The 12,051-nt window shown below is 38.1% G+C and overlaps 1 protein-coding gene across 1 annotated transcript in view; it reads left to right on the forward strand.

Annotated features, from left to right (window-relative positions):
* Positions 1-12,051, forward strand: part of PPP4R1 (protein phosphatase 4 regulatory subunit 1) — a 66,484-nt gene that overhangs the window by 14,370 nt on the left and 40,063 nt on the right. The window contains exons 2-3 of the mRNA XM_075705442.1: positions 700-835; positions 9,620-9,726. Of these exons, the coding sequence (XP_075561557.1) occupies positions 700-835; positions 9,620-9,726 (243 nt within the window). The remainder of the gene's footprint in view (positions 1-699; positions 836-9,619; positions 9,727-12,051) is intronic.

The following is a 12,051-nucleotide window of genomic DNA, read 5'->3' on the forward strand; positions in this document are numbered from 1 at the left end:
AGCAGTTTAGAGGGCCTGTGGAAGCCAGAAAAGGTGGTAGTTCAAAAAATTCTTCAAGCAGATCTGCAGAGCAGGGATGGACCCCTTTTCACTGTGGTTCCGTGTTGATAAAGGTGTCTGTTTATATGAAGTTCCCTATTGATGTGCTGGTTAATAATTATACAATAGGTGAATTGTGCCTATTTTAGTTGGTAGTTGGGTATAGCAACACACATCTGAACTTTTAAACATGCTTAATTTAGATTTTTCTTTTTTAAAAAAACCTTTTTCTATTAGATGATGTTGTATTAACTCTTTATCCCTGGGCTAATTGCTGCTATGATTTTGGTCTATGTGTCTTCAAAAAGCTGACTTTAAAATTAGCTAAAAGTAATTTGCTTAATAAAAATATAAGGTATAAAAATACTGTTTGTCAGATAAAAATATCATGAAGCTTGGATGTTTAGTGAAACACCATATTTGGGAATTTAGAGAAAATGATTCAAAATCCATTTAGTCCAATTTATATGTAATCAATCGCTCTTGTGTAGAAAAGGCTTTATGCAGGATGGGGAAAGCTAGGGGGAATGATGTAGTGCAGTTAGTAAATATGTTGTCAGTGGGACCTTGCCTAGACTTCTGTATTTCAGACCAACAACAGACATCATTTTAGTGTTAAACTACTGTGATTATAAGGAATATTTCTGATGTCTCTGATAGTTGGTGTGGATGACTACAGCTCAGAGTCTGATGTGATTATTATACCTTCAGCCCTGGACTTTGTCTCACAAGATGAAATGTTGACGCCTTTGGGAAGACTGGACAAGTACGCTGCAAGTGAGAACATATTTAACAGGTATGCTTTTTAAATGTCCTGTCTGGCTAACGGTATGCAAACTATTCATCTGATTCAAATCTCACTGAAGTTAATTTGCATGAAATACAAATAATTTTAAAAAAACAACAACTTTAGAAAATTCTTCAGTTTCCACTCCTCTTTCTGTTTGCTGATACTCCTACTTACAGAGGGCAAAATATTAATGATAATAGAAAAAAATTGCTTACCTTTTAAGCAACTGTAGTTCAGAACTTCTTGAACTGTTTCATTAACTGTTTCATGTATAAACATCCTTTTAGGGTTTTTTGTGGATACTAACATTCCTGTTGACACAGGACTAGAAGATAATAGTGAACTATGGAACAGTGTATCCATAACTCTGTGGAAAGTGACTGTAGGAAAATACTTCATGAAAGGTCAGGAGAGGATAATGAACAGCACTGTAGATTGCCAGAGGAACCCCAGAAGTGTTCTGCAGGATCATCCTCATCCATAGGTTACAGCTTGAGTATTGCTGCTTCTGGTTTTTGAAAATGAAGAACTGCTGAAAAGAGAGTCTTTTCTTACCCAGTTAATACTGTGGCCTGCATTTTCCCCTTTTTATTTCTGTAATGCCACTGAGCTAGTTGTTTCATTTAAAAGCACAAGTATTGTAGCATGTTTCAGACAGACACCCCTTCCCCCCATCCCCTGCACACAGACACCCTGCAGTGGAATAAAAAGATTCAAAACCAGCATATATTTTCATTGTAACTGCAAACAGTTACAAGATCACGGAAATTTGTAAAATATGTTAAGGTTGAGGTTTTCTGGTGTTATATTTCAACGTAGTTTAGTTTGGGCTCCAAGTAAATCTTTAATAAAGCATGTTTGCTTTTGTGTTTGAATTCTTGATTCAGTGGTATGTGGAGGATAAGTCTGTGATCAGCCACCCTGTAGGTTAGCCTCTATTTTGTTGTTTGTGGCATGAGTTCTGTAAGGATTTAGCCCTGTACTTAACTTTAGTCACGTGAAGTATACTTAAAATTCCATACTACATGTATGAACATCCCCCATTTGGAAGGTTTTCATTCTCGTTGAACTGAAGCTAACAATTATAGAATGGCTTCCCTTATTATAACCTGCATAAATCTATATGCATAAATTTGTTCTGAAATGCCTGACTTCAAAGATTTCTGTTTTCCCGAGATCCTAAGTTTGTGTTATTTTACAATTTGACATGAAATCAGCAATTTGCCAACCAGGAGAGAGTTTTTGTGTGTTTGACTTCTCATGGGGAGGGAGAGAAGAGGAGCCTTTAGGGCTATAGGTGACAGTTACATAATAAAAGCCAGTAGGGAGGAGAACAACACAGAAAGTCAATCTGTTTGACTTGAATTTTAAACAAGAATAGTGGTCATAATATTTTACTTGCCTGTTCAAGAAAAAACTGTCTCTCTGAGTCTCTCAGTATGGATTGCATGGGGTGTGGGGCATGCATAAGCTTGAAATCTTTTTGATGACGCTGTCCAGCTTTATGCATCCTGTGCTTGCCTGTGCTTTTCTGCAGGGGAAGATGGGTGGAGTAACTATAGTTTTCCCTGGGGTTTTTTTGTGTTTGCTTGTTTGGGGTTTTTTTGCTGGTATAAACATGTTGTTTAATCCTGGCTCTCTTTGTAGGCCTACTGTATTACGTAGCATAAGAAAATACAGGAAATAGCATATGATAGCCATTAGTGATATAACTGTGAGCAGCAGTTATATCACTATAAGTGATAGTAACTATTGCAGGCATTTTATGATGATTCAGCATTAGTCAGTCTCAGGAGTAATTTTTGCTAGATTTTTGCAAGACAGATGAACTGTAGCTTTTCATAGGGAAAAGATAAGAATAAATAACGTAAATGTAATTTAATTTATGTCCCTTGCTATGATATAATCACATCCAATTACTTATGTGTAGTTTGACATTATTTTATATTATGATTGAGTTAATGTTTTAGTTGTTTCTGTGACCTTGAACCTGCATTTGTGTGGAAGCTTCAAATTATAGACCCCCAAACCCTTGAAACATAATCATTGAGCCTGGGTAAATTAGGGTAAGATTTAAAAAAAAATTTTTTTTTTTTTTCTTTAAATGGATGAATTTGCTTTTAATGTGGGTTTTTTTAAAAAAAAAAATCTTTAAATTTCATTTTAAGTATTATTTGTCTTTGCATTTGCGTTTCTTATCATTTTCTGTCTGGTTAGTCATCTACATATGTATCATATTTGCAGTGTGTGATTATATTGAAAGATTAAAGTGAAATGTTTTTTAACATTTACCACAAAAGCCTAGTCTCCTTTGAGTGGATTCCTGGAGCGCTCGTGATTTCTCAGCTGGTGTCTGAAGGCCAAAGCCAGTTGCTCTGAGGTGGAAATGGATCTATGTCTGCATCCTAAGAAATTTTAGCAGATTGGACTGGGAACTTGCAAACAGGAATTGCTTCTTCATTTAAATATGTATGATTTTTGACAGGATGAACTGAAAAAAAGAGAGTGAGGTAGGAAATCCTTTAACAGCTTCCCAAATGGTGGAGGGAGTTGCTGTTTGACAATTTTTGGCATTTTATGGTCTACATCCTCGGTGTTCTAAGTGTTGCTGATGGGCACCGCGGATGTTGCCTTAGTCTATGAGAATGGAGGGGAACCTGACAAATATTACAATAAATGACCACTCTTGTATCTGAAAACCAAGGCAAGTGGGATCCCGGTTATGGTTTTATTAATGAAGAGGAGGTCTCCAGACCAGATTTGAGAAGCATCTCTAGCATATGCCTTAATAATCCAATATTGTAATGCAGCAAGAAAGCCAAGACCATCACCCTGAAACACAAGGTCTCCTTCTGTCTGGTAGCACTGGTATGTGTGCATGCATGTATGTGTGGATGAGGATTCCCTTTTGCTATTTGCTTTAAAAACTAATTGCTGGTGCAGATTTGAGCATGGCTTTTGTGTCTTCTCATTTTAAAAATTCTTTGTGGTTTTTCCTAAGCTTTGTTGCCATTAACTTGCTTCCATTCCTCATTAAGAAGGCTCAGAAGTATACAGCACTCAACAATAGATCTGTTCAAGTAGTGAGGCAGTTCCTGAACAACAGACCCTTCCTTTTGATCAGCCTACTTTTTGAGGAATTGTAGTTGCCCTTTCTCTTCAAACCAAAGCAGATCTTGGCAGCAGACTCTTATCAGTATGATCAGTCTTGTCTATCAAGACTATATCTACATATCAGTGTAGATATTTTTAAGCTATCCTCTTGCATGCTTCTTTGTGTTCTGAAGTACTTCTTTGCATTTCCCTTTGGAGAATACCTCATATCTTCTGAAATAGCTTTTTAAAAATAGTTTAACTGCAAAATACTTGTAGAGCTGCACTCAACGGTAACTGAGGATATATTGGGTCTCAAAGAGGGGTTAAGTGTAGGTGTTTGTACTCACGTACAGCTAATCAGTAGCACTGGCTGTCTACAGTGTAGGTGAAGATTTGGCGTAAAGCATTCTGGGTAACTTGTCTTTTTTGGCTAAAAGATACACTCATCTGACTTCATGGCACAGATGTGGTTTCTGATATGGTCAGTAGAAGGTAACATTCTTGCTTTCTAGACTCCAGATGGAAGAGAGATTGCTGTCAGAAAGGAGGCTGTACTACATGTGGCAATGAATTATTTTTATGTGGTTATCTGATTCCTGACTCCTACAGTCACAATATAAGCCTTGGTTTTACATGTCTGTGTTTCTGGAAAATAGTCTAGAAGTTTTTAGAACATGTGCTCTGTTTCAGGAACTGAGAAATGAATTTCTTTCCAAGGAATTAAGGGTAACGAGAAATTTTTAGATGTATTGGGGCTATACCATAAGCCTTTCCAGTTCTCCACTCCTTGTTGTGCAGTCAAGAATGTCATTTTACTGTGTATTTAAAAACTGGGAGTTGTGTGCAGAAGGTACCCCCACTAAAGCAGAAGAATGCTGTGGTCATTCCTCTGTGCTGTAACGTGTATCAAAAACCTGTCTAAGACAGTATGTTTGGTGGGATATTGAGAATCTTATCAAGACCTTCCTTAAGTGTAGGAAATTACCTTGCCTTGGTTTCATTTAGGTATGATCAGATTATAACCAACAAGTGAATTGAGAATTTGGTTATAGACAGCTGCAGGTTTTTTTTTCTCCCCACTCACTTTCCTTCTGTCTGTGCAGCCTAGCCCAGTGTAAACTTTGTCTTTTTGTGGTATTTGTTGAGTACTGACAATAAGGAAATGCCAAACTCATACCAAAGCCATGCAGGTGAAACTATAGTGGCATTCATTCTGACTAGGACATTTCTCATCATTTTGGGATAAATTAGGTTATTTCTTCTAATTTCTGACTCTCCTCTGTTTTCATGTTTCAGTCTTTGAGCCCACTGTACATCAAAGAATAAAATGTAGTGAAAATGAAACAAACCTCAAACCACATTTTTTTTTGTGCACAAATTTGCAGATACATGCTTACCAAATAAATTACTTAAGTTTAACTTTCACAATATAGATTGAGAAAGTTTACCTTGTAAGTGTGCATTAAAATGATACAAGCTGAACTATCAAAGGACAGAATTTTCCCAAAGCCCTAAGAGAAGTCTTAATTACTTCAACAATACTGAATGTACCTCTGCGTATTTAGCCTTTCTTCTTAAGAAAGGTACAAAGATGTTGATTTCAAAATTGGGAGTTTATTCAGAATATCTTCTGAGATTGTTTGGGGAAAACAGTGCCAAGCTAAGTTACTACTACCAATATTCACTTAAACATGAAGTGCCATCAAATCTTGATTTAGAAGTTCTGCAAAAATGGGTGAAGAAAAAATTATTGTCTTTCCTTTTCTTTCTCTCTTTTTTCTTTTAATGTATGCTTACTAGCTAAATGCACTTCTTGTGCAGATGAACTAATTTAAATTCTATAGTAGAAATTTATTAGAGGGCTAATGATGGTGATTGGTACATGGTAATTATGCCACTTAGAACTCCCAGTATTGATTCCAAATAAGGTCAAAGGACTGTATAAAAGGAGTTTGAATGAGCCAAGCAAAGATATTTATAGCTCTTCTTGGAGTATATCGTCACAAATCCTAATTATGTCTGTGCGTGCAGAGTCTTCAAAAGATCTGTCCACTGCATGTGGACATAAAAGCAGGGTGTTTATAATCTATCCCCGTTTTATCCTGCTGCTAGTTGCAGTGAAGTGTGCCTACAAGATACCCTAACTACCAGTTTTTCTGCCATTGGACAAGCTCTCCACGTGCATGCTCATGAAAACTTGAACTTTGCTAACTATCCTCCACTTCTGCATATAATAGCTGAAGTGCTTGTACAGCATGCTGCTTTCCAGCCTCTGACATCTTCCCTTTCTTTGGCCTGTAAGCTATTTAATGGATAAATAGATGCATTGCTGCTTAGGTGACAGTTGGATACCAAAGACATGTATGGTGAATCAATAATTTTCTCTGAGAGTTCACAGCTGTAGCGTTACTGGTTTGAAGTTTCACTTGCCAGAGCAGCTAGTAAAAGTCTCTTTGGACCTGGAGGAATCAGGTACGAGATCTGACTGATGGGCAGGAAGATGCAATTCTATTAGTTGTTGCAGTGAAGACAACTCTGCTGGCACTGAGAATGTCTAAAGGTAGAAGTTCTTAGTGGAGCTCGGTATCTCATTAGAGGCAAGCACTGCACAAACCTAAGCTAGTGGCAGGAGGGAAATAGCAAGAAACCATTAATCCTAGTCCCAAATCATGCCCTGATAACCAGGAGTAATGTATAGTTAACAACGTATGCCATTGAAATCACTTACATTGTCATCATTAATGTTGGTGGAGTCATTTCTGTCACATATGTACTTGAAGGAGTCTGATTCCCTGTTAGAATGCAGTTTATGGGGACATGTAGTCATTATCCCTAGAGGAAACCTGCTGCTCCTCTTTTTCCCTGTCACAGGAGGTTATCTCCTTGCCTCTTGAGCATGAAGCATGTTCACCTATTTTTGTTGTTTTGTTTGTGTCTAGAGCAGACAGGTCATCCTTCAGAGCTCTGTTAAAATTTCACAAATGCTCACCTGGTACTCACCTGGCAAGTTGCTGGGCAGGCTACTGCTTGCCTTATGTTACACTGCTATGCATTGATAGTTCATTGCAGTCCTCTGTTGTAGGCTGCTTGTAGCTTGACCGCCAATGCTTGCATGAGAAGGAAGATCAGACTGCTAGACAGTGCGGCACCAGGAACGCTTGCTTACTCTCTACTCTTCAGTAAGCGGAGCATGTTAAGGTGCGAGCTCGCAGGGCTCAAGTCATTCTGCGTTAGTTGCCTACATGCTAGCTGTCAGCCTGTGGCAGATGCGAGGTAGGTTTAGCTCTGTGTCCTATGTTTGTGCCTTGGAGGCACAAGAATAATTTTGGCAGATTGTTGGGGACAGTGGCAGAGCCCGTAATGTTTGGAGGGCACGAGTGGACATGATCTCCCAGAACACTGGATGGATGGAGTTAAGAAATTACCCAGTCATTACTGGCTGCGTACCCAGTTAGGTTTTCTAAAGTGAGCTTAGCTTGCCCTGTTGCCCTTTGTTGTAATGCTTTTTACCAGAATCTGCTAAATGTAAAACTAGATCCATTATTCCTTTACAATCCAAAGAGAGAAATACCACCTGGATGCAGGTAAGGGCCATCTTCTACCTTTAGTCCAGGGAAGAAGTTGGAATGTCCCTTCTCAGCTTTGAGTGGATTTAATAAATAAGTCATATTTACTTCGGGTTAGGATTTGTGTTTTCATCTCCTCCTCTTGAGCAGAAGGTTTGTGGCCTTCAGCTTGCGGGGTGGCTATGTCTGTATAGCCATCAGTCCAGCTCACAGGAACTAGCAAAGACTTACTGTGGGGTCCAGCCACCACAGTTAAGGATACTGCTAACAAAGCTCTATGAGGAGATGAGAGTCTTCTCAAAACGCTCAGCATGGTAGGGGGCCATTCCCTAGTCCCCAGGAGCCAGATGGGATGTAGCGCTGTTTATTGTGGTGCCTTACTTGCTGAGACCAACTTAGTGGGTCAGTTGACTTGTCTCTCGCTTTCCAAGATTACGTTTAGTATGTAGGAGACATGCATCCAGGCAGGCTGGTTTATGAAATATACTTCATCTGTTCCTCTTCTCTTTTCAGAGGTGTCCAGCCCTTTAAAAGACCAAGTCAACTCTGCTTCTAGGTTAGTGTGTCACGTAGTCTGTTTCCCTTCATTAGGATTTTGATAGCTGAACTTCCAACCGCATACCAAGACCTCTGCTGAGAGATGTTGCACTTTTACCAAGTTGAAAAGAGTGAGGGAGAGGAAATTTGTTAAAAGCAAACAGTTTTTTGTAGTTTGTTTTTCAGAGGATTTTGTTCATCTGTATGTCAAAACAGTTTAGTTTAAGATAGTTTTGCAAGTGGCCAATGTAAAACATTTAAATTACTGATCTTCAGTTTGAGAAAATGGAAATGTCTGCTTAGCTTTCGAAATTCATGAAAACCTACTGCATTTCTCCAATTGCATGGAATTGTAAAGTTCTCAAGCTTCCCCCATACACTAGGAACGTAACCATCTGCTGCTTACCAGTTTGTGACCATCGTTCACATCCACTGTTTGTAGTGAACATGATCAAGTTTAGCTATGCTTCTGCTCTTGTCTACAGCACTGCTGCTTGTCAACAGTGCTTATATCTAGGCTACATCCTAACAGTTTTTCTGTCAGTCAGTTCTGGAAATACCTAGCACTTGACCCTTGCTGCTTCAGCATTTTGATAAATTGCTGCGGGACAGTACAAGAGCCAGCAGCATGTTGGACACTGTTCCTTGGCCCATTCCACTGTTGGGATATTCCTGCTAGCTCTCTGAATTGATGATCAACCCACCTTGTCCAAAAGGGTGGGGAAAAAAAAAAAGTTATGCCTTTGCAGGCTGTTGTGGAGGAGAAAGGTTGATTGCCACACATTGCCAGCTGCATTGTTTAAAAACTTAATGTTTAGGGCTCTCTAGATAGCTGATGGGTATGACTTTGTAACATAGGCTGCAACAGAACTTTAGAGGACAAAAACCCAAATTTGACTATATCTTGTCACTGACAAGCTAATCCTTAGAAAAATGTCTCATGCGTTAGAAGTGGTAACTGACTTGATTCTGACTTGTTTCATATTTTCTTAATATTTCATTTTCTACTTTGCTTAATGTATGTCCCAGGCACACATGGGCTAGTACACTTTATTTTCACAGTATATACCCATTGCTCTATATAGCATTTGAATGAAGTTTAGCTTCTAAATGTCACTGTCAGCATGGAAATCTTCAGCTTGAGTGTTCATGCTTCTGTTTGTGAAGTAAGTTTGTAATTCTGTTTAAAACTGTTCTGACAATAGTGGTGTTGTCTTGCTTTGTATGGAACAAGTCAGGGAATTCAGAGGTGAGGATGGAAGGCTGATGCTGACTTCCTAACATTCAGCTCCTGTTTGCCCACTTGGCAGATGATTACTATTTTTTATCTTTGTGGCTGGTTTTCCTTTTCCTTGTAAACCAAAGGGATACTTTTAATGTTACATTTAAAGTTAACAGTTCTTTAGGATTATGCCAGGTATCAGAATTAAAAATTCCCAAAGCAGGACTAACTAAATTTATTGAGTCAGAAGTGAATCTATGTCAAATTTTACTGTTTGGTTTAAGAAAATTGTATGGTTGCACAACTTTTTGATTTGGCTGTATTTCTGGACACAAATAATGCTATTTTTTAATCTTTCTTGTGAACTAGGCAAATGGTGGCTCGAAGTTTGCTGGACACTTTGAAGGAAGTCAGTGATGATGAGAGAGATTGTATTGCTGTGTTGGAGAGAATCAGCAGATTAGCTGATGATTCAGGTAGGTAGCATTAAACATTTTACTGGGTTAATGAGGGAAAGTCAGAATTGCTGAACCTGTGTTCAGCACAGGACCACAATATGTTCTTTCTTGTCTTCAATATTCAAACTAGGCTTCTGCAAATGCAATAAAATTCTGTAAAATTTCATTTCGCTAAATCATCCCCCCAAAGACGATTTTTTCCTTACTATTTTCCTCAACAGAATTAAGCCCTTTCAAAATGTAGGATTACCACTTTCCGTCAGTACCTTTTTTTTAATAACTTTTATTATGTACTTCAGCTACTCAGCAGATCTACATGATTATTTTAGGTTTGAGGATAAAGATTAATTTCCTGCCTTGATTCTTATCTTGCAAAACATCTGTGCAAAACTCACATTAGTTTTGACAGAATTTAAATGCTGAAGTTGTTGCCTTGGTCCCTTGTCAGCAACCAGTTGCAAAGATAAGAGAGGCAGCAGGAATTGGTAAGCAAGGTGCAGATGTAAGTACTAAGTAGGAAGGCTCTGTAGATATAGAGGGGCTTTTGCTTGTGAATACATTGAGACTACTGGGTGTTTGGAATAAAAGGCAAAAGCAGGAGAATAATGAAAAACAAAGGTGAAAGAAAAGGAGTGCTTAAAAAGTGGTGGGAGAGTGGACGAAGGGAAAAATGGTGTGGACAGACCTGCAACGAAATTACAGGTTGAAGATGCTCTAGAAAGAATTAAGGGCTTGATTTCAACATAGCTGATACAGTTGAAGCACCAGAAAGAAGGAGGAAGGCTTTAGCAGCAAAACATCACAGAAGATCTGAAGTTCGTTCTTTTGTCATTGTAGGAGTGCTATGGAGAGAAACTTGTATTAAATTCTGTATGAGAAGAAAATGTTTCTTCTGTTTAATGTCTGTTAGTTTTACTTCCTTCTTCCGGAATTACAGAACATAATGCTTTCCAAGGGTAAAAAGGTATTCTGCTAATTTCTGTTATTCTGTCATTACTGTCTTCATTTAAAATGCACATTTTTATTTTTCTGAGGGTATGTCCTTGTTTAGCCAGGAAAAATAGCCTGTTGTAAGCATTACCTAGTTGTAATGAGTACCTCTCCAAGGTTTCTTTAAGAAGAAAAAAAATTCACTATTCATTTAAGATTAAATGTGTCTTTAATTGAGAATAGTGGTATGCTCCTGTTTCCAGAGTGCTTTCCTAGCAAAGCTCTGCTTCTGAAATCTGTATATACAGTGCTTGTTTGTGTGATCATGTTAACAGTTTTAGCTTCAGAAAGTTTCTGATGCTCTCATTTCAAGTTTGGAAAATATGACAGATATGTCCAGGGGAAAATGGCCTTGTGCAGCAGCTTTGTAGCCTTAGGCTTTTCATTGGTGACCAACGAGGTGTGTCCAATTGAAGTTTGTTTAGGTAGAAATGTAATGGAAGCCAAGAGTTCAGCTCAAATCAATTTGTTTCCTTTAACAAGGGTGGTGTATGTTTTTAGTCAGGGTTGATATTTTCTCAGCGTCAGTAAAAGCAGCATTTCAGGCTTTTCCTGTGTTGTAGAAGTTGTCTCAGATCTGCCAAACTAGTAGCACTGGATTCTGCAGCTGCCCCACAAATTAAATTTCTGCAAACTTAATTGTGATTTTTGTGCCTCGAGCAGTTGCAGTATTGGACTTAGCCTGTTTCTGTAAGACAGGTTATTAGAATATCCTTGTGTCTTAAACCATGTGAAAATCCATTAGGGAACTAGATCTGCTTTGTATCTTCTTAATATATGTGCTTGACTGTTACTCAAACTGCAGCACAGTGGTTTTTGTCCATTTTTTGGTTTGGGTTTGGTGTTTTGGGGTTTTTTTTGTTAAGGTTACTGTTACTAGACTTGTTTTTCATTTTTCTCTTATCTGAAGCTTTTTTCCATTTATGATATTTTTCCAACTTGTTCTATAAAACAAAAAAACCCAACTGAATTTGGAATAAGAAAGCATTATTAAAGTATCTGTGCGTTTTGATTTGCTTGGTTAGAGCCATATATCTGTATGGTTCAGAGCCATCCTGGAGTCAAGCCTTCATGTTTAAATGCATAAATAAAAATAAAACCAAACTGTTGGGAAGTCACACTAAACTATGTACAAGTTTTCTTGTTTCTAGTAGGTGATGCTCATTAGTCTTATGCCTGTTTTTTAACATTTGGAGGTATTTCTCTTTCTTGTCAAATCAAGTCACAGAAAGCGAGGTACTTTTCTTCTTTGGCAGTAGTTGGTATAATGAGGTTTGAACTGAAGAATGTTCCTGGGGTACACAATATCCATGCTCTCTTTGTGCTACTGCTACCGTTATCTAAAATTTTGGG

The sequence above is a fragment of the Pelecanus crispus genome, chromosome 2 (genome assembly GCF_030463565.1).
Source record: "Pelecanus crispus isolate bPelCri1 chromosome 2, bPelCri1.pri, whole genome shotgun sequence".
In the NCBI taxonomy this organism is placed as follows: domain Eukaryota; kingdom Metazoa; phylum Chordata; class Aves; order Pelecaniformes; family Pelecanidae; genus Pelecanus; species Pelecanus crispus.